Source organism: Tachypleus tridentatus, chromosome 5 (genome assembly GCF_004210375.1).
Source record: "Tachypleus tridentatus isolate NWPU-2018 chromosome 5, ASM421037v1, whole genome shotgun sequence".
Classification (NCBI taxonomy): Eukaryota; Metazoa; Arthropoda; class Merostomata; order Xiphosura; family Limulidae; genus Tachypleus; species Tachypleus tridentatus.
In genome coordinates, this window is record NC_134829.1 from 43,126,173 (window position 1) to 43,147,630 (window position 21,458).

General features: G+C 34.9%; 1 protein-coding gene across 2 annotated transcripts in view; it reads right to left on the bottom strand.

Annotated features, from left to right (window-relative positions):
- Nucleotides 1-21,458, bottom strand: part of LOC143251024 (guanine nucleotide-binding protein G(s) subunit alpha-like) — a 64,607-nt gene that overhangs the window by 13,250 nt on the left and 29,899 nt on the right. For both annotated transcript variants that reach the window (XM_076502302.1, XM_076502303.1), the window contains exons 5-7: nt 16,226-16,323; nt 4,749-4,803; nt 1,722-1,795 (exon numbers count right to left, since the gene is read on the bottom strand). In XM_076502302.1, coding sequence (XP_076358417.1) covers nt 1,722-1,795; nt 4,749-4,803; nt 16,226-16,323 — 227 coding nt within the window. The remainder of the gene's footprint in view (nt 1-1,721; nt 1,796-4,748; nt 4,804-16,225; nt 16,324-21,458) is intronic.

Sequence of the window (21,458 nt, forward strand, 5' to 3'; positions counted from 1 at the left end):
ACTGAATTATCCCTTGCTTTATTTTAATTACACTGGTTTAGTTGAAACACTTTTTTCTGACAAGGGAGTTCTTGTTTGTCTGTGTTTACTTCATTAGGTGGTTAGGGTATGAAACTCACAATTTCAAAGTTGCAAGTTCAAATCCCTGTTCTGCCAAACATGTTCGCCCTTTCAGCTGTGGAAGCATTATAATGTGATGGTCAATCCCACTATTCATTGATTAAAGAGTAGCCCAATAGTTAGCAGTGGGTGGTGATGACTACCTGGCTTCCCTCTATGGCCAGTCTCACTTAAAATAAAGGGAAAATGGTCACTGCCCCATGGGTTACTGTCAACCCTCCAAGAAAAGAGAAGGAATGCAGACAGAGAGATAAATGACTGACTAGGTGCATGAAAATAAGTATAAGGACCAGTATTGAAGAGAGAAATATCTAACTTACCAAAGTCCAAGCAGTAATGATGCAAAATACTTAACTCTTCTATGTGTAAGGAAGGACAGAGCCACACAAAAGACATTTGAGCCATGCCTATCACAGACACTGTAACCAGACGAAAAGTGTACCAATCAAAAATTAACCCACTTGGAGATATGGAAGCAAGAAGAACAAATTTCCACCAAACTGAATGATATGGAAGCATAGCAACAGAAGCAGGAAAACGGAAACTTGTAAAATCCCCCTTATCCTGATCATACAGCAAAAAATGACTATGCATTGACAGTTGTCCTGAGTAACCAGCTATAAAAAATATGAAGTGAAGAATGTGATAGATGAAAATAAAAACGTACCAGAAATAAAAAGTCCAAAGAGCTTCCCCTTGATTGTATTCTTTCTCAGCAACATCATCATGTTAAAGATAATTAAAAATTGCCCTGCAAATTAAAGCCTGTAATGCCTATGCAGATGAAGCTCAACTTACCAGTTGCACAGTTGACTGTAACATTAGCTACCACAGTCAACATATTGAATCACAAGTTCATAAAAAGTTCTCATATAATTTGGTAAGTAGAAAGAAATGCAAAAAAAAAAAAAAAAAATGTTGAAAAAAATTTTTAATGGTAGCCACATGTGAAATAACACAGGTAATGCTGTGTTAGTAAAAAAAATGAAAACTGAGCAGGAACAGCAAAGGGAACTAGATGCTACAATACAGGTGGCACAATACTATTGATGAAAAGTAGTCACATGACAATACAGGTTGCACAATACTATTGGTGGAAAGTAGTCACATGATATGTACGTATTGAATAATGTTACAAAATTAGTGAGGTATATAGACTGGTGCACTAAACATTCAAATTTTACCAGCAATGCTTAGAAAGCAGACATAAGATTGAGTTAGCTTTGTGTGAGAGGAGATAAGTCTGTATATGGAATTTAGGAAGAGAAGTATTAGTTAGCGAAATCTATAACAAAGGTAAACATTTTTAATTTATTCTGAAAAAAAATATTATCAGAATGATATATTTTTCAAATTTTCCAAGCTACAAATTCATGAACATATCACATTTAAAAAATAAGATTTCATTTTATGGAATCCACATAACCAGTAGAAGGTTTATCTCAAGTTGTAAACTATTTCTTCCTGTAGTTTTCTTTTTACAATGCATTAACACAAACTATAGAACACATGCATTGTATTGATTTATCTTTATTTTGTAAACTGAAAGGAAACACTAAAATATATTTCTGGAGAAGCTGAAAAGCAAATGCAATACTTACTGGAAGTTCACCTTATCGACGGTAAACTTTGTTTCAAATATTCCAGATGTTAAAACTCGGCATCTCAGTATATCCTGACAACAACAACAAAAAAAGAGTTTATTGATTGTACTGTAAAATTATAAATATATTAGCTCATTAACTAACAATCTTATTACAAAACTTAAAATAGATACAACTGTGTAAGAGTTGTTCATTGTAACTTCATATACATAAATTAACATCAGATATCCCTGAAACTGACATGTGACGTGCAAGTAAATATTTCAAGATTTGCTACAATAAGTACTTGAAAGGAAACCTATTAGGCTGCAAAGTGTGAGCATAAAATCTGTATTGCAGTCTGACAAAATGTGACAACAATAAAAATAACACTGAAGCAATTTTAACATGCATTTTAACTTTTGGAAACACTATCACGCCAATGTACAAACATAATTCAAATTTAGCCACGCCAACATCGTTAAACAAAAACTGGAATAATCAAGATTTATCACCAACTCATCTTGACTTTACATGAGAGAGTTTATAATCAATACTTTAATTCATTTTGACAATAAATATTCAAGCTACTAGGATGATCTGCAGCTAACCTTAAACAATAATTTCTAGAACACATGTAACCTGTTTTCTTACCTAATCATATCTTATAATTTACTGATGTATAACAATAAGTGAATTTGACTTTAACATTTAGTATCACTTGTTTTCATGTAGACAATTCCGAGAGGTTTTCACACATGAAGGTTTACGAAAATCACGAAGCAAATATCAGCTCACATAGCCTTTTCAATCATCTTGAAATTAAGTAAGACTCATGACCTGAAAGTTGAACATTACTTTGCAACAAAATGTTTGCCTTCCATGGCTAATCATACATCTTTTGTACTAATGACTAAGCACAAACAAAGTCAAAAAGAAATATTTCTTAAATAATCAGGTCTGGCAACAAGGAAGCAAATCTTCACATTTTTGTAATTTTATACAAATAATTTTGAAAAAACAAAATATTACAAAACAAACAAAAAAACAAGTTGTTTCCTGCTTTTGGAATAATTCTGGTGTTTAAGGCATAAATAAAATAGAAGATTTGAAGCAGAATTCTCCCTCAGGAACCAGCTTTTATCTGATACTGAGGTCAACTTCTTCTGTACGCACAACAAGGAGTCAATTTGTTTTTGAAACGAACATATTTTGAAACAAATAAACAAAAAGCAATAAACGCACCTCAGAAGACAATATTTTATGAACATCCTAGACCTGTTGTTTAATAAAGCCACCTTAGAAGACAATGATATTTTATGAACATCCTAGACCTGTTGTTTAATCAAAGGATGTTACAGAGTGATTTGTGACTTCCATGTTACGTTTTGGGTCAGCTTGAACTTTATGAATGACTAATGACCTGCAAGTTTATCAAGCTTGGCTTGGTCAATGTCACACTAGTGTCATTCAAACAGAAGCATAAACTAACACAAGCTGGTTCATAAATACACATGTATATGCTGGCAAGCACCATGCCCTTCACCCTAACATTAGTCCATGCTCCTAGGTGCAATGCTTGATGTGTGGTAAAAGTAACTACTAAATTATCTGGTTCATAAGAGAGTATAAATAAAGACATAAGGGCATCCTCTTCTTGACTTGTGAACATATATACCATTTAAGAATCATTCTTATAAGCATTGATAAAATTCTACATTTACTGTTATAAATTAAAAAAAAAAAAAGATAGGAGAAATGGAACACAGTTCCTAACAAGAAGTTTCTACAGACAAAAGAAGTAACTCAGATAATTAACTGAAGTAATCACCCCCCCCTATAGAATACATCCATGTTTATCACCTAAGAATTATTATTTTCAAAATAATGGAACACAGTTCCTAACAAGAAGTTTCTACAGACAAAAGGAGTAACTCAGATAATTAACTGAAGTAGTCACCCGCCCTATAGAATACATCCATGTTTTTCACCTAAGAATAATTCTTTTTCAAAATAATGGGTTGGTTCAACATATAAGCACAAATATTTAGGTTTCTAGCCTTATAAACCTTTACACTTACCACCACGCCATGGAGCGGGTGAGTGGCTACTTATAAAAATTCTGATGGGAGTTACAAAAATCCATTACATGCATAAACCTACAACAGGAATAATCCCTAAATAAAGGTCAATAAAGTTCCAAAGATAACTGTAAGAAGAGTTTGTAATATGAAAATATCTTGTAGGTTCAGAAGGGAAGAACTCTTTAAGAAAATGCTAACTTTATCTACACACGTATTTTTATTCTAAAGAAATCATGACATTGACAATTATTTGTTATGAAAAAAATTAATTATACTTTAAATTAGTTATATTTATAATACACAGCCCAGCAGTTATTTCTCTATACTTCCTCAACTAAATATATTATTACAATTTATTTTTTTACTCAATCCAGTATTAAACTGTTTCAAGTAAATATTCCAAATGTGCCTTTAATTTTAGAAATAAATATTCTTAACAGAATATACAATTAAAATAAAATACATACAATATTATGTCTGTAAGCATTTATAATAAGACAATATTTGTGTAGTGATAAAAAAAATCATATTTTGAGGACTCATTTACATACGAGTAAAATACTCCAATAAAAAGACAAGATAATTTCAAGCTTTAATTAAAATTTTGTTAAGTAGATGGTTCACACTATTTCTATTTTTAATACTATTTCCACAACTATGCTATTTTTTGATTTAAAAAATAAAATATAATAATTCTGTGAAAGTATAATTTTTCTATTTTGGAACACTACATGAAACAGAATAAGACAATGTAAGGTATGATGATGATTATCTGTAAGTATAACCACACAATGTAAGGTATGATGATGATTCTGTGTAAGTATAACCACACAATGTAAGGTATGATGATGATTCTGTGTAAGTATAACCACACAATGTAAGGTATGATGATGATTCTGTGTAAGTATAACCACACTCACACTTTGATTTTTTTTATATATTTGAAATACACTGTAATTACCTGCTCTGTTGGAGTGTAGTCAGACTGCTTGATTATACTAACTCTATCCAGGAAGCTGAAGAGAAAGAAAACTGTGGTTTAACTCAGAACATTTAGCAAGAAATACTATAACTGTTACCATTAGCAACTACTATCCAACTTCAATTGAACCTAAGAAATATATAAACAATCCTCATGTTATAAAATTTGTTCAAAAATCTACAGACAACTAGTTTTAAATACAATGCTTTTGATGTTATTCTCAACACAAAGCTATACAAAGAGTTATCTGTGTTCTACACAATGCAATATCAAAGCCCAATATCTGTTTTTCTGCTGAGCTACTGTGGTCAAATGGTTTTCAACTGATTTGAGTCTAATGCCTTTTACATATTTATGTATTATCTATATGATTTAAGTCAGCTTCACTGCACAGCTATGAAATTTAGATAATTTAAAAAACTTTCCTCTATACCACACAAACAATTTTTATATAACTAGTAATTCAACCAAAGGACTATTATAACCTCACTGTACAAACAATATGAACAACTTACAATTCTATCAATACCATATTTAAAGCTTACTGAATTATAAACCTCTATTACTGAAATTTCAGTTTACCTACTTGAATAACAAGCATGCAACATGGAATCAGAAGAAAATGAGACAAATATAAGTTATATCAAAATTAGCATGATATCATGTGATACATTTTATAATATAAAAACCAACTACTGACAATGCATTCCATTATCTCATAATAATTTTAATGTAAAATTCTACAGTAATAACTTGCAAATTAATGCATCATTAAATAAAAATTAAGTCAAAGCATCAGGCCTCATGTTTCCGTTTCTGTACCTCAGATATGAGCAAACTCTACGTATAATAAAAGTTACATTAATGTATATCTGAGTTTCACTGCAAACATAGTAATAAATTTAAATGTTTGAAAGAGTTGTAAAATCACAAAAATAAAGTAATTTGTATTAGTATGAATAAGTACACTAGAAAGCTGGTAACAATAATAACAAACTAAGAGAAACTGGGTAGCCTGCAAATTGCAGTAAGACTATTAGTAACAATATGGATATGTGAATAAGTTTTATAATCTTTGAAATTTGAAGACAAAAGATTACTGATAATAAAACAAAAGATCAATATGATTCCATCTCAGGAAGTCCAACTGTGAGAACCATGTGCACTCTACTTACCACACGACTGTTCCAGATATTCATGAACATTTAACATGGAATATCTGTATTAGTTATTTATAATAAACCAGATGGAAGACAGTAAGTTAACAGTGTCCACTGTCATCACTTGTCTACCCTAATTGAACATTAAGTCTAGACCATTACTCTTATAATACACCCACAGCCCCAAAGTAAGACAAATGCTAAATCATTATTGTAATTAAGGCACAGGAGATCATTGTTCTTCCAGTGTTGTTTTTTAAAAACCTTCTTAATTAAAAGTAACATGTAATGTGTTTTTTATTTAAAGTTATCACACTGCACAAAATGTAAACTTATTCAACACACTAATGCTTAAATAGTACTTTATCTAAATAAACAAGCCAATAAAGCTGAAACTTACAAACTTACAACATGCTTTACTTGCATATTATTTCATATTTCTGTGGTTTTAAAATGACACCATGGAAGACATTTTCTTTTTTGGAAAGACATACTTAACTGTTTACAATACAAATATTTTGTGTACAAAGAAATGAAATACTGTTAACCAAACACAGTCTTTCAAATATAATTCAAACAAATTATTTATTTTAAAATCTCTTCACAGTTTCATAGCTCCAATGACACTAAAAAAAAAAGTTATTAAAATTATATGTGGTTTTCGTTACACACAGCATAACAAACTTATGTTATCAACTTTTTGTTCAACAAATGGAAGCATATTTATGTACATAACATATACAGTTACCTAGTACACAATATTAGCATTGAACTGATTCTAATTCTGATATCAGCTATACAACAACCATTAGCAGATTGTCAGACCTACAGTGTAAAAAAAAATACATTTACCACCCAGTATAATTTTCACTACATGTGATTGCAGGTAACAGAAAACTGTCAAAATGTATATCAGTAATCATACATAATTCATAAAGTGATTGATTTATCCCTCTCTTTGAATGATACACTTATATCTTTTATGCCTGTCTGTTCCTTAGAAGTGTAACATCTTCTAGCAGACTCAAACACAGAATGTTTAAAAGGAGGATTCTAGTTTTTGTGACCAAAAACCAACACACTGTGCAAAGCATGCTAATGCTATGGGGTTCTGGTGCTATGAAATTAAATCCAGAAGCAATTCGGCATGAAATATAATTTAAACAACTGCACAGCTGTTCACATAAAATCCATAAAGATCAACTGAAAATCCAATAAATCATAGTTCTGTTGTAACACTGCATAGGGAGCTAGACTTAGATTAGCATAAATGTGTGTGTTTTATTGTAGTAAATGATGGTCATCTACAGGCAGGGTAGTTATTAACTGTTAATTCATATTTCTAATTTAAATAATTCTGTGCATGTGAATATTAGAAGCCAAAATATGCTAGTGCTTCATCATAAATGTAGACTATATACAAAATATTAAGTTCCATAAATAGTTGCACTCTATCTATATTGGCATATTTTTTTAAATTCTAAAAACAGGGGGTTTGGGTAAACCCCCTTACACTCCGTGTGTATGTAAATGATTGCTGTATACTTTTAAAGAATACTAATACTGATATAATTAAGTATATTAAAACAAAATTAGCAGAGCTTGTACCCTGGGATCCTTTCAATTAGTCCAGCATTTTTATTTTTGTTTCAACTTGTTTGGGGTATAACAAACATGTTATATACATTTGAAGTGTGTTAAAAGACTGAACTTTTGTGCACTATAGAAAAATAGTTAAAAATATATAAACTGTTAATTATATATAAAGGTGATTAAACACTTACAGAACATTAATATTGTGTGTAGAGATATTTAATCAAGTTTCATAATCAACTAATCAGAACAAAAAGTTGCAGAATTGGAATTACCATAAACTATGATTACCGATTTATTTGTTAGCACAACACAAAATATAATAAGGATGAAAAGCATACAAAGTATTAATGAGACTGCAGTTTTGCAAAATAAAGACTACAGCATTTAATTTGCTTTTAACATAATGTAAATAACTCTTTGTAGTCTCACAAATTTCCTTGAGGCAAACTGGTGTTTAGGCATTATTAGTCCACAACAACCCACAGTACAAATTTTATTCTAGTACATAAAACCTAAAGGTTTAAGTAAAGAGAATGCATACACAAGTTGTGTGATTTACACCAAAATCTAGATGTGCAGTTAATACTGGACAAAAAATATGACCTGTTACTTCTTGGAGTATGAAATAAATGTTTTTGTGTTTGCACAAGACAAATACAAAGAGAAAAACAACAGCATGAATATCAGAGGAACTGGGATGACACATTAAAGGTCATGGAATAAAATATTATTGTTGAAGAATTCTGAGCTAGTTAGAAGATTCATGATTGAGATAACTGCATGTAAACAGTGACTGGAAATGTAAAGTGTGCAAATCTATGTCTGGAATGTGCTCTTCTGGAAGGTATGATGAGGAAATCAAAAGTGCTAACCATTGCCACAAGATGCTATACAAAAGTTCTGTATATCCTTGCCACAGAACTAGCTCTGAAATAAAAGAATGAAACAGACAGAAGAGGGATCATTAATAAATATTTTTCTGGTGTTATATTTTATTTAGGAAATTAGGTTGTCGAACTCTGAGGCATTATTTTTTACTGTCACCCTCTATGAATCCCAAGTTGTTTCAATCAAGATTGTGTTCTTTCATACAAAAATCACCATCAGAGAGAAATTAATAAACAGTCAGATAGCACAGACTGGACAAAGCAACATAATGGATGGTTGACAGCTTATAACCTTGTAGTGACACATAAAATGAGAGAGTCGTGTTAATGTGAAGCTACAGTACAACAACCACTTTATTTCATGTAAATTAACAGAGATGTAGTTGTTTATGGCAGGAATTACAAAAAGATAGCTTTCAAAAATATCAAAGAAGAAAAGGTAGTTTGAATACTGGTGCAGAATATGGCTTCATGACTGTCACTCCTGATGAATGATGACACTTGTAAATGTAAAGTGCCTTAAATATACTGAAGATATGACACTCAAGTAAACTGCTATAGTGGTATAGTTTCTTTTTTTCTTTAATATAATGTATATGCAGTTATTCTAAACTTATCTCTATATTCAGATTATTTTTTTAATAATTGTTCAGAATATCTATCTATTATTTGTAACTAGTTCTGTTCATTGTCTCACTTTTAAAATAAATATCAGTAATGTCTTATTTTGGCATTCTTCAAACATATACTATGACTAGAAAACTTCTAAAAGCAATTGCATGTAATTCAAGACATTCCAAAACTCACATTTTTTGAAGATGCAACATATCATGGCCTAAAGATGTGATACATACTTATCTGGACTTCACTACAGCTATTTGTTTTTTGCAATTACACATAATTTATTAACAAATTCTTTCAGCATGGGTTCAGTCCTTGGGACCAACTTTTTTTGTGCTTGTCATAGTCTTTGTACTATTACTTTTAAATCAGTAAGCTCATGTTAACAAAATTTGTCATACTATCAATAAACTCTGCAAGCCTTTAATACACAGAATGTCTTGTTTTCATTTTCACATGTTGCCTAACCTATAGTCAAAGTCAAAGGCAAACCCGCCTTACAAATATCTTTAAAATGGTGTCGTCGTTCTAGGTTGTAATGATGGCATGATAATAAAATGTGGATGATTGTGATCTGAGTGCCACATAGACCACACATTGTTGCAGCAGTATCAGATAAAAGGAAGTGGTGGGTTAAACTGTGACCAATGCATAGCCTTGCCAAAACAACCTCCTCTCTTCGATCCTTACAGAAGCAAGAGGGCCAAAGACCTAGAGAAGGTTTGATTTGAAAAAGCTTGTTATTGTGTTGCTCATTCCAGGTTGTCTGCCATCTGGTGTACAGTATGGATTTGATAACTGGACCATAGTCCATGTATGGAATGGGTACTGGGATGATAGATCCAGAACAGACAGACTTCGCTGCTCTGTCAGCCAGCTCATTCCCACAAATACCAACATGACCTGGTATCCAAAATAACTGGACGGAAACAGATGAGAGAGACAGATGGGCCAGTTTGTTTTTGATATTGATGAGAAGAGGGTGTTGACTATCACAGAATGATTCCAGGGCCAACAGACAGTTGAGTGAGTCCGTATATATTGTACAACTGTATATTGCATTAATTCAATATGATTTAAGGCAAGAGAGATGACATACAATTCAGCAGTGAAAACAGAAACTGCAAGGGAGAGTCTGTATGCCACAATTGAACTATCACAAACCAGGGCAGAGTCCACTGAATTACCCGATTTGGAACCATCTGTATATGTATAGAAATGGATGTATCATATGAAAGATGTTCAGCAAAGAAAGAGTGATATTTCCAATCGGGTGTATCTGCTTTCCTCAGATGACTCAAAGATAGGTTACAATAGGGGACAGTAATTCGCCATGGTGCAATAGGCTGATTTGAAGACACTGCAATGTTATTCAAGGAGAAATCCAATTCTTCTAATTGTGCCTGGATATGGAGACTAAAAGGAACAATGGCAGATTTTCTGTTATTAAAAAGTGTGGTCCATTGTGGTTGGAAAACACAACTCTAGGTAGGATGCTGTGGTAAGGATCAAAGTTTGGAAGTATACATTAGAGACAGTTGCAAATGGCAAATATATAGAGGGGGTTCATGAGATTCCACATACAGACTTTGCACAGGAGAAGTACAAAAAGCTCCAATGCAAAGTCGAAGCCCCTGGTGATGGACAGGATCCAACATTTTTAGTGCTGAGGTTCTGGAAGAACCATAAACCACAGACCCACAGTCAAGTTTGGATTGGACGAGGGCACGATAAATTTTGAGCATGGAGTATTTGTCTGCTTTCCAAAAAGTAGAAGAGAGGACATGGAGAATGTTCAATGCTTTTGACATTTGATACGAAGTTGGTTGACATGTGATATAAAATTTAATTTACAATCAAATATAAGACCTAAGAACTTTGCCTCAGGGACGACAGGAAGTACAACATCATCAAGATGGAGTTCTGGATCTGGGTGGATTCCCCATTTGCGACAGAAATGTATACAAATGGTTTTAGAGAGTAAAAGTTTAAAACCATTTGCTGTGGTCCACTTCAGTATCTGATTGATTGCTGTTTGTTTGCTGCCGTTCAATAAACCTCATGTTTGATAACCGACATGAAGTTTGAAAGTCATCAACAAAAAGACCATTTGCAACTGTAGGGGTTAGCTGTTTGCTGATGGCATTAATCTTTATAATGAAAAGCGTGACACTCAGAATACAGCCCTGAAGGACTCCAAGTTTCTGTGGGAAAAAATGAAAAAGTGTTGAGCCCACACAGACTTGGAATCGGCGCTTCATTAAGAATTACTGGATGAAAAGGGTTAAGTTGCCATGCAATCCACATGAGTGAAGGTCTCGTATGGTGTCATATCTCCATGTTGTAACGTAAGATTTTTCTAAATAAATAAAAAAACAGTAACAAGATGTTGTCGCCTTAAACAGGCTTCTCTGATTGATGTTTCAAGGCGAATTAAGTGGTCTATCGTAGAGCGTTGTCTTGGAACCCACAATGAGCAAGTGGGTGGAGGTTGTTTGATTCAAAAAACCAAATGAGGCAGGCATTGATTATCCTCTCTAAGATCTTATTGAGACAACTTGTCAAAGCAATGAGATGGTAATTGAAAGGAATCATTGGATTCTTCCCAGGTTTCAGAATAGGGAGTATAATAGCTTGCCATCAAGCATCTGGATAGACATTTTCCTGCCATATCCGATTAAAGACAGCTAGGAGAATAGTAAGAGAATTCTGGGAAAGGTGACATAACATCTCATAATGTACATTATCAGGTCCGACTGATGTATTACCAGACCGATGAATTGCAAGTTCGAGTTCCATCAGTGTAAGAGGGTGATTGTAGTCATAGGAATGGTCAGTTCCACCTGTGTTTTAATGGCTAAAAAGACAGGGGATAAGTTCGAAGAACAAGATACATGAAAAAAGAAGTCCCCAAGAGTATTGGCAATGCTCTGTGCATCTGCAACTTTGTGGCCATCACATATTTAGATAGAGAGGGGAACAGAAGTATATCTTCCACTCATCCTCCAGATATTATCCCATATAACCTTTATGCTGGTGGTTGAAGAAATGCTGGAGGTGTATTTAATTCAAGATTCCTTCTGGCTTTGACGTCTAACTTGCCGAGCATGAGCATGGGCTTGCTGAAATGCAATGTGGTTTGAGAGTGTGGGGTATCTTCAAAATTTATCCCATGCATGCTTATGAGTTTTTCGTGTTATAGAACAGGCAGAATTCCACCAAGGGTGGCAATGCCATGGGGAACATGCCAAGGTTTTAGGGATGCATTGAGTAGCAGCTTGTATAATACTGTTGGTTACTGCTGATATACAATCATCTATGGATGATTTACATAAGATGGTAGGATTAGGTTCCGAGAGAGTAGTGAAAGAAGGCCAGTTGGCCTAGACCAACTTCCACCGAGGTACATGGGTCGGGTGGTACTGATCACAGCCAATCTCTCAAAAGATGATGGGAAAATGATCACTACCTCGTGAATTAACATCAACCTCCCAGGAAAAGTGAGTGAGTAGCAAAGGGGAATAGACAGAAATATCTACAGCTGTAAATGACTAACTAGGTGCATGAAAAAATGTGTAAGAGCCAGTATTGAATAGAGCCAGGTTGTGGTTCAGGAGCATATGCCCTATGGCGCACCCTCTCATATCAATATGGGAGTCATCCCAGAGAGGATTATGCCCATTGAAATCTCCCAAGATTAAAAATGGGGTAGGCAGTTGCTCAATGAGGGTATCAAGATCTGATTGATTATAATGCATTTCAGGTGTAAGATATAGAGAGCAAATAATGATGGTACAGCCCATGGAGACATGGATGTCTACAGCCTCCAAGGGTGTGCTCAATGACAGGGACCAGGTGGGCACATGCTGATCAATCAGCAATGCAAATCCCCCATGTCCCCATCCTACACACAGCCTGTCATTCTGGTATAATGAATAGTAGTGGATAGTAACTGTATTTGTAGGCTGTAGAAATGTTTCCTGCAAAGAAAGACATATGGGATGATAAAAGTCAATCAGATCTTTGATGTCAGTCACATTTAATTGGAAACCTCGACAGTTCCATTGGATTAGTGTGGCCACATGTAATAACTTCAGAAGAGAAGATGGTAGAAAGTCCTTCTGCTTATGACTGCGTTTATTTTCTTTACTGGATGTTGGTCTATCGCCCTCTATGAATCCTGCTCTAGATCGAATGGTCGGGTTTGAATTTATCAGTACACATACTAATGATTGAGGGTGCAGACGAGTGGTTTGTTTAATTTTTGGGGTATTAAGAGAGGTAGACCCCATGAAAACATCTTGACTTGAAAAAGGTGAAGTTCAGTAATGACTGGAAGGTGTGGTCAGGACAGAGATGGAAGGAGACACTGATTCATGAATTGTGATGATTTTGGAAAGTGTTTCATTAAGATTTGCTGGTGAAGATTGTGTAGAGGATATGGTAAGGTCTGTTTGGACACCTACTGTAGTAGTAGAACGGGTTACAGCAGCATAAGTTCTGGTTGGAATAGGTAATTATAATTTTCAAGCCTCTGTGTAAGTGAGATTGTTAACTGTCTTAAGATGTTGTACTTCTTTTTCTTCTACCAATTTAGGACAAGAGGTAAAATAAGAAGGATGCATACCATTACAGTTTATACAATGTGATTCGAGTTGGCATTCGGTGGCATTATGGTCTTTACCTCCACAACAGGCACAGGTCAAGGAACCACAGCAAGATTGTTTTGAATGACCAAATTGTTGAGAATGGAAATATCATAGAGGATTTGGAATATATGGTCACACCTTACAATTCAGATATCCTGCTTTATTGTGGTGGGAGGATGTGGTACAGTAAATGTTAGAATTATTACATTTGTTGGCTCCAGAATTCCATCTTTTTGAGTGAAGATTCAGCATACTGCTGTGACACCTTGGCTGGTGAGACCTGCGAGGATCTCCAATTTGGGGACAGTCCTTAAATCTCTTTCAATTATGACTCATCTGGAAGTATTCAAAGTGGAATGAGGAATAACTTCAATGAGTATGTACCCCAAAGCCTTTGATGTCAGGAGGAGTTTGGAATGCTGTGATGAAGATGTTTCCACTAAGATGTCTCCCGAACGTAGCTTTTTACCGATTTAGGGGAGCCAGCAAGCCCTTCTGCCCTTATGAATAAAATATGGGGACATCTGCCCTCAAGGTTTGTCACTTAAGGAATGCAAGATTAGGAATCACGGAACAGATTCAAGTGGTGAGTTAGGCTGTACAGATTTATCAATGAGTGGTTGTTTTCCAGTAGTCTGGTTTTTCTTGATGGTTTCAAGTTTGTTTGTTTTTTTTTTTTTTTTTAGCAGTATCTATAATAAATAGAAAAGTTTTTGGTGCCAAATGACCCCACCCACCATGGAGCCTTACAAGGAAATGCACCACAGTGCCTTAAGGGCACTGCAGCGATGCCAGGGTTTGTGAGCACTATACCCAAACACCAGTGTCAGACACAATGTCCACAACACCCATTGTAGACGTTCTATGCTGGTACTCAGTTGACCTTGGCCCAAATGGACTAGCCAATTGAACCTGGGGGGGCACCTCAAGATTGCCCATTTACAGGAATTCAAAACCAAAGTAGTCTGTTAGAGTTGGACCCCTCAACTACCAGGATTCTCTCCTCCCCTTCACAGGTTATCACGCACGGCAAACACGCAAGTGGATGTTTAGATCCCAGAGGAGATAAACTTTAGAACAGAACCTTCTCTAGGAGGTCCCCTCACCACGTACAGGAATCCACATTGAGGAGAATAATTAGTCAAGCTCAGAATGTACTCTTACAGATTTTCTCAGCCATTTTTAAATATAATAATATCCACTCTTTCTTTTGAGACAAATCTTTGTGCTAGTAAGTTGAGTCTTTAGCCTGTTCAAATAATCTTAAAATACCTCCTTAGGGTTACATGTATAATTTCACATCTTAGCCTTTCCACTCAGTTTATTCGAAATATTTTATTTACTTTCCTGTCTTCTACCATTTATTATTCATCTTGACATGTACCAGTGGGCACCCTTGGTAATATAACAGTATCATTAGCAGAAATAATTTAGCTGCCAGTAAAATGTTTTGGTTCTTGCTTAGTAACATAAAATTAATACAGCAAGGTCAAGTTTATATTTAAAAGATTACTAAATTTTTTTAAGCATGATTTTTAAAACATAAATAATACATAATTAATTAAAATATGAAATTAAAATCTAAATACACTTTAACTGTCGACCTAACTTATATGTACCTAGACGAGAAACAATGTTAAGTGCTAGCAAAGACTAAACAGCAAACAATGGTTTAGCTCTTTGGGTTACATGACAATTGCTACTTAACAGTTTTAAAATAACAGAAGACCACAATTTAAAACGAGCTCTTTCTAATGATTATAAACAGGTCCATTAAAAACATTTATTGCTTGAAATATCTAAGTTAAAAAGTGGGCATGGCAACTACACAGGGGGAGGAGAATGCTATTTTTTTTATGACCTTTGAACTTTTCCAAAAAACGTGCATGATGCAAAAAGTGCTGTACATGTAGACTTCAGTTTGTATATAGATGTACACTGTATATTCATACAACAGAGACAAAATAGTTTTGATATGTGTTTGACTGTGCTTCATGTTGCAACAAAACTGGAGTTTAGTTAGTTTTCTTTGGAAATAAAGGAATTCAAACTTGGATCATATAAAATTATGGATCACAATATACGGAATAACACTCTTTTAAATATAATATATTGATAGTAAAGTGGTTTAATTAAACTTTGAATACAACTCAGTAAATGTTTATGATATGCCAAGAAAGAAGTTCAAAGAGGGCATGGTTGTTTAGAAGTTAAATGCATTTTCCATTCACAGAAGCAATAAAGATTAAAATAAATACACACACTTTCAATATTCATTAAAATCATGTTTTGATGTTTGCTTAATTATGTATTTAACACATGGAATATTGAAATTTTGTTCAATCGATAATTTTATCAGAGATTGCATATACAATATGGAGAACAATAATGGTCAGTTTGTGAAAAAACACATGACCATAAAATGTGACCTTGTCTATCCCACCCATTATGCAGGCTGTGAACCATACTAACTGGGATTCGCATCTTAGCTATGCATTGGTGCCAGCTACTGACAAACTGTTAATACACGTCCAAAAACTTACTATTTTGCACAATCTATTAGTTGATATTCATTGGACCTCTCATAAGCAGCTTGTACACCTTTATCTTTCCACAAGGCTTCTGTATGTTGGTAAAACTCCTGCAATAAAAGTGTTGAAATTAGATACATCTGAAGTTTTTTTGGGGTGACTATGTATTATAGTTTTATTATTTAATGCATAAATTACGAACCAAATTCTCATTACTTGTTATAAATCTGACATCATATTTTAACATTACATCAATGTCAACAATATTTAACATAAAACTGAAAACATTCATTTTTGCAAGTTTATTCATAAACGAACACAAAATGCCTTTTCTTCTTTTCTTCAATTAGTTACAAATTAACAAATGTAAAGAGTTAATCATACTTTATAAATGCAATATGCAAATGCTAATACAATAAGAATAGCTACAGATGTGAGCCATGTTGTGCCAGGTATCATGTAAAGTATACGCATGTTTGCTTCACAGTATATTACTAACATATGATAATACAAAAAGACTAGAGAAAGAAGAACATATCAAAGCCCCCTGTTCAAGAAGCATATTCCTGTACCAAGATAATTAAGCATTGAAGGTCCAAAATCACCACATTTTTATGAAGAAAGGAAATTTCAACATTTACCTGCCAACAGAAGAATCTGTATAGCAGAGCATATAGGAAACAACAGATTTCAAAATCATACTATAAAAGCCAAACCAAAACAGTGTCCTCATCCCTGAAATATAAATAGTGGTTATGAAATAGATCTGTCTGACTACAAAACCTGATAAAGACAAATATATTTCCTTGTATCATTAACAACGTAATACACATGAAAGTTTACAACAATTAAAAGTGCACAAGCTTCTTGTCTTGGTGGAAGATTAATGGCTATCTTCACGAGAAAGATGACAAATTAAAGTAGAATCACAGCAGTCACATTTGTCCACCTAGCTATGAAATTACCTAATTCAGCTCAATGAATCTAAGTGCATTTGTCAACTGATTTAAATGTTGTTCATGGAAACTAACAATTACATTAAGACAAGGATATACTGAAAGTTTATCAAGGTGTGCTGTCTTACAATGACTGCATTTTTTGGCAGACTCTTGTTACAATAGAAATTGTATTGTTGGACAAAAATGCATACACATGGCTATTAGATTGAGCAGGTTCAATGACACAAGTCAGAATTTTATCTACAATGAAAATGTATTTCCAATAGATACCTGTATTCATAAAATAGCCTTTCTTAACTAGCACTGCCCTGTATCAGGCAAACATTTATACTACATGTCACAAACCTTATACCTCCCATTTCTGCATTTGCAAATGATCATGCAGCAGCTCTCCATCAATAATAGTACAACAACGCTCCTATTGTAACCAGTGCCCTCTTCCCATCTGCATTCAATCATTTCCAAACTGGTCAGAATACCCACACCATATATCATTGGAAGTGGTGAAGATGGGTGAGAAAAGTGAAAAACAATAAGTTTCTATTGGAAATATATTTTCAGCATAGAGAAATTCTAACTTCTGATACAATATCTTACCTCCTCTCACAAAACAGTAAAAATCCCACAGTAAGCTGGTAAAGGACCAATAGAAAATATAGCCCCCCTTTAAAAAGCATTAAAAGAGCCACCAAGAGGTTTGGAATCAAAAGACACAACACCGTACCTCATTGTGGGACCACATCTGATACAGATATACTCTTCGCTCTTTTATGAAAGTTGTGAAGTAAAAGACAGAAACATGAAGGGAATCTCATAAAATGTGGCACGGATGAATGAGACTCCTGGGTGAAGAGCTTCTGTACCAAAATCTGTCACCATTCACACAGATTTCCAACCCAACTAATTCCAGATCCACTGAGAACCAACATCTAGCAGACAGTAGGAAAGTAGAAACAACTCCAGTCCACTCACAATATTTGCTTTTCCCAGTCTGCACTACCCTCTATATACAAAATTTTAAAAATGGATGTCACTAGCCTTCACACTGTCCATAATGGAATCAAAGATTCCAACACAATTCTCACACAAATCAACATGCATCATCTTCCCACCAATAGGACAGCACAAGCATTGAAGTTTGGAAGAAGGAGTAAGCACTGGAAGATTGTGGGGAGAAGAGTGGGAAGTGTAAGAAAAAGAAAATACATCTATATATATATAAAAAACGGCTGGTTTGGGTTGAGAAAATGTTTTATGTAGAGGAGTGAACAACCTTTTGACCTTCTTCGGTCATTGTCAGGTTCACAAAGAAAGAAAGAGGTAACTGACCAATAGCTGACCACATGTTTGAAGGGGGTTTTGTAACTGAGTGTAGGAATGTAGAGGGCATGCTTAAATGTTTGATTATATTTATTAATATAGGTATAAAGGTGTTCCTTTGTATTGGTTTATTTTGGGCTTGAGTTGTTGTATAGGTAAGGCTTCTTTAAATTTGCATTTGTTTATGTTTGTTTCTTTATTTAGTATCTGGGTGTTTTCTACGGTTATTTTATGTTTATTTGATTTGCAGTGTTCAAAAACATGTGAAGGTGACTTTTTATGTTCTTTGAATCTGGTTTCCATTTTTCTACTTGTTTCTCCAATATAGAAGTCGTGGTAGTTATCACATTGTGTTTTATAACTAATGTTGATGATCTGAGGAGGGTCACTGCACCATTTCTGTCAGAATAAATCCTTTGCACACAATCAACTTCCATGACAATAGTTTGACATAAGACACAGGGGAAAGTATTGAGTGAGGAAGATGACATAGTATAGACCTTAGTTTTGTGCCTGTTTTTATCCATACCAGCAGAACACTACTGCCCTATTCAAAACTGAATAAATTTGGTATTAACTGGTCAATGTCATATTCCAGTATAGACCACAACAATTTATTAAATAAAGGTATGGATGGAATGAGCAGCTATTCCCTTCTGTTTTACCCATGCTGTCCATGGGTGGTACAGTCTGGAACAACCCTATTTATGAAGCACATAACATAAGGTTATTAACCCTCCAGTGATCTTGTGAATTCACCACATGGTTGAAAGTATCCAGTACGTGACACACCATCAAATAAATGTGATGATCATGAGCCCAAAAGAGCAGATCCAAGATGAGAAAACACAGGTCTCAACTGGGTGTCCCCTTGGAGATTGATATGAGCCACCACTGTTGAGTTGTCAGTGTGGATCATGACCAACCAATACCCTGGAAACATGAAGAAAATGGTTCAAATCCCACTGAACTGCTGTTAAAGTTAAATGGGTTAAAGGACACTGATATGAAGAGAATATTCCTCCACTGACCAACATCTAGAAGTTTGTTGGTGGTTGACCCACACATTCCAGTCCTGAAGAGATGTAAATCTAGCTTCAGAGGAGGAAGTTGGATGCCTGCCAAAGTATAAACTTTGTCCAACCACCATCAGAGATTGTTCATAATGTAGGAAAGAAGGGTGATGGAAGAATTCAAAGAATCCTCAGCAAGATTCCATTTATCATGTTTCTTTCCCACTGAAAGAAACACGAGCCAAATCAATGAGCGTGGAAGGAGTCTTTAAAGATCACATCCCCAAAAAGTGACAGAACTTCATTAGCAAAATGTGAAGGAGCAGATGGGGCCTTCTAAACAGCCAGTTCCATAGAACAAAGCCAAAGAGAAGATGGTTGGGCATGAATAAGATGGGTGTCAAAGAAAACACCCAAAATGAATGAGGTACTGGGTAGGATGAAGGAACAACTTCTCCAATGTGATCAGCCTGTCATACTCATCAGCTCCTTTTTGAAGCTACTGATAAGAGACCAGTCATCCTTAAAAACCAGCCTGAAGGATAGGGCACAAAACTAGTACAGCATCTCATAATGGACAAGATTAAGATAAGTACAAGAATGCACTGAGTTGGGAATATGCAGAGAAGCAATGAAGATATCAATCATGGTCATCCAAAGACAACAGAAGAGTAAGATAGGATTCTATGGTGAATCATGGGGCAGGAGCATACTTAATAAAATGAGTCAGGTCGATGACCAGCCTCCAGTCCGCAGTCATTTGAGGAACTACAGATAGGCGAAAGTAAATCATCTCCCAAACAGCATGCCCCAGTTGTAATAAGGTACTGGGTGAGGTCTTGCATTACCTCAGAAAAATGCTGGCATAACAAAGGATCCGGGGGAGGAAAAGAAATAGGCATGCTGGATAAGGGAAGAGGAGTATGAAATGGGATGATAAAACCTTCTAACAATATACTGTGAACCTAAACATCAGATACAAAAGGACTCCACCACTGAACAAAGGTTATCAGATGAGTTCCCATCATGTACTCACCATAACTACCACTGGTAAAATGATGAACAGTAAGATGAAGGTGGGAACACTGGGCACCTGTTAGATGAATGGGAGATTTGGGACATGCCCCCCAAACAGGCAGAACTGAACCTTACAACTGTTGGTCCAGATAATGTGTGTGTTTTCATTTAGCAAAGCCACCTCGGGCTAACTGCTGAGTCCACCGAAGGGAATCGAACCCCTGATTTTAGAGTTGTAAATCCGTAGACTTACTGGTCCAGATAAGGTCAAAGTGCCTTATGATAAGAGAGAATGAATGGATTGGCCTGAAGCCTGTGGAGAACATAATAATGTCATAACCCAACTGGGAGGCTAAACACTAAGCATGAAATTGAATATCAGGGAAAGGGGGAAAAATAAGTAAGGTTGGGTGGCAGAATCATGTAAAAATAGAAAAAATTGTGTCATATAAAATGGGAGCAATAAACCACACAACATATACCTGAAAAATAAAACCTGAAAAAGCCAATGATGGCCAAAGAGAATACTCAAGCAAAGTGTGAGAAGGCACATCAAACTTCGGATGGGTAAAACAACTGAAATCCTTGTCAGTGTGGCTAGGATCATAAGGATTAGGAGAAAGAAGAAAAACCAGAGGAGACAAAGGTTGTCTCTTATAATGCTCAATTTCCCTGCCAATAAATGCTATAAATCTCTTGATGGGTTGCCGATATCTGTAGCCTGAAGTGTGGCATCAGATAAAGGAGATAAATGCAAAGTAATAACAATAACTTCAGAAATCATGCTTGACAACAACCAACCAAAGATTTGGCAACACAACACATCTCTCACTGTTCAAGTTAATCTGAGGTAAACCACTCCATAGCAGAACTGGAAAAAAAGAAAGACGTCTGCACTTGATCACTGCTAAATGAGAAGTGATGGTTCACATAATG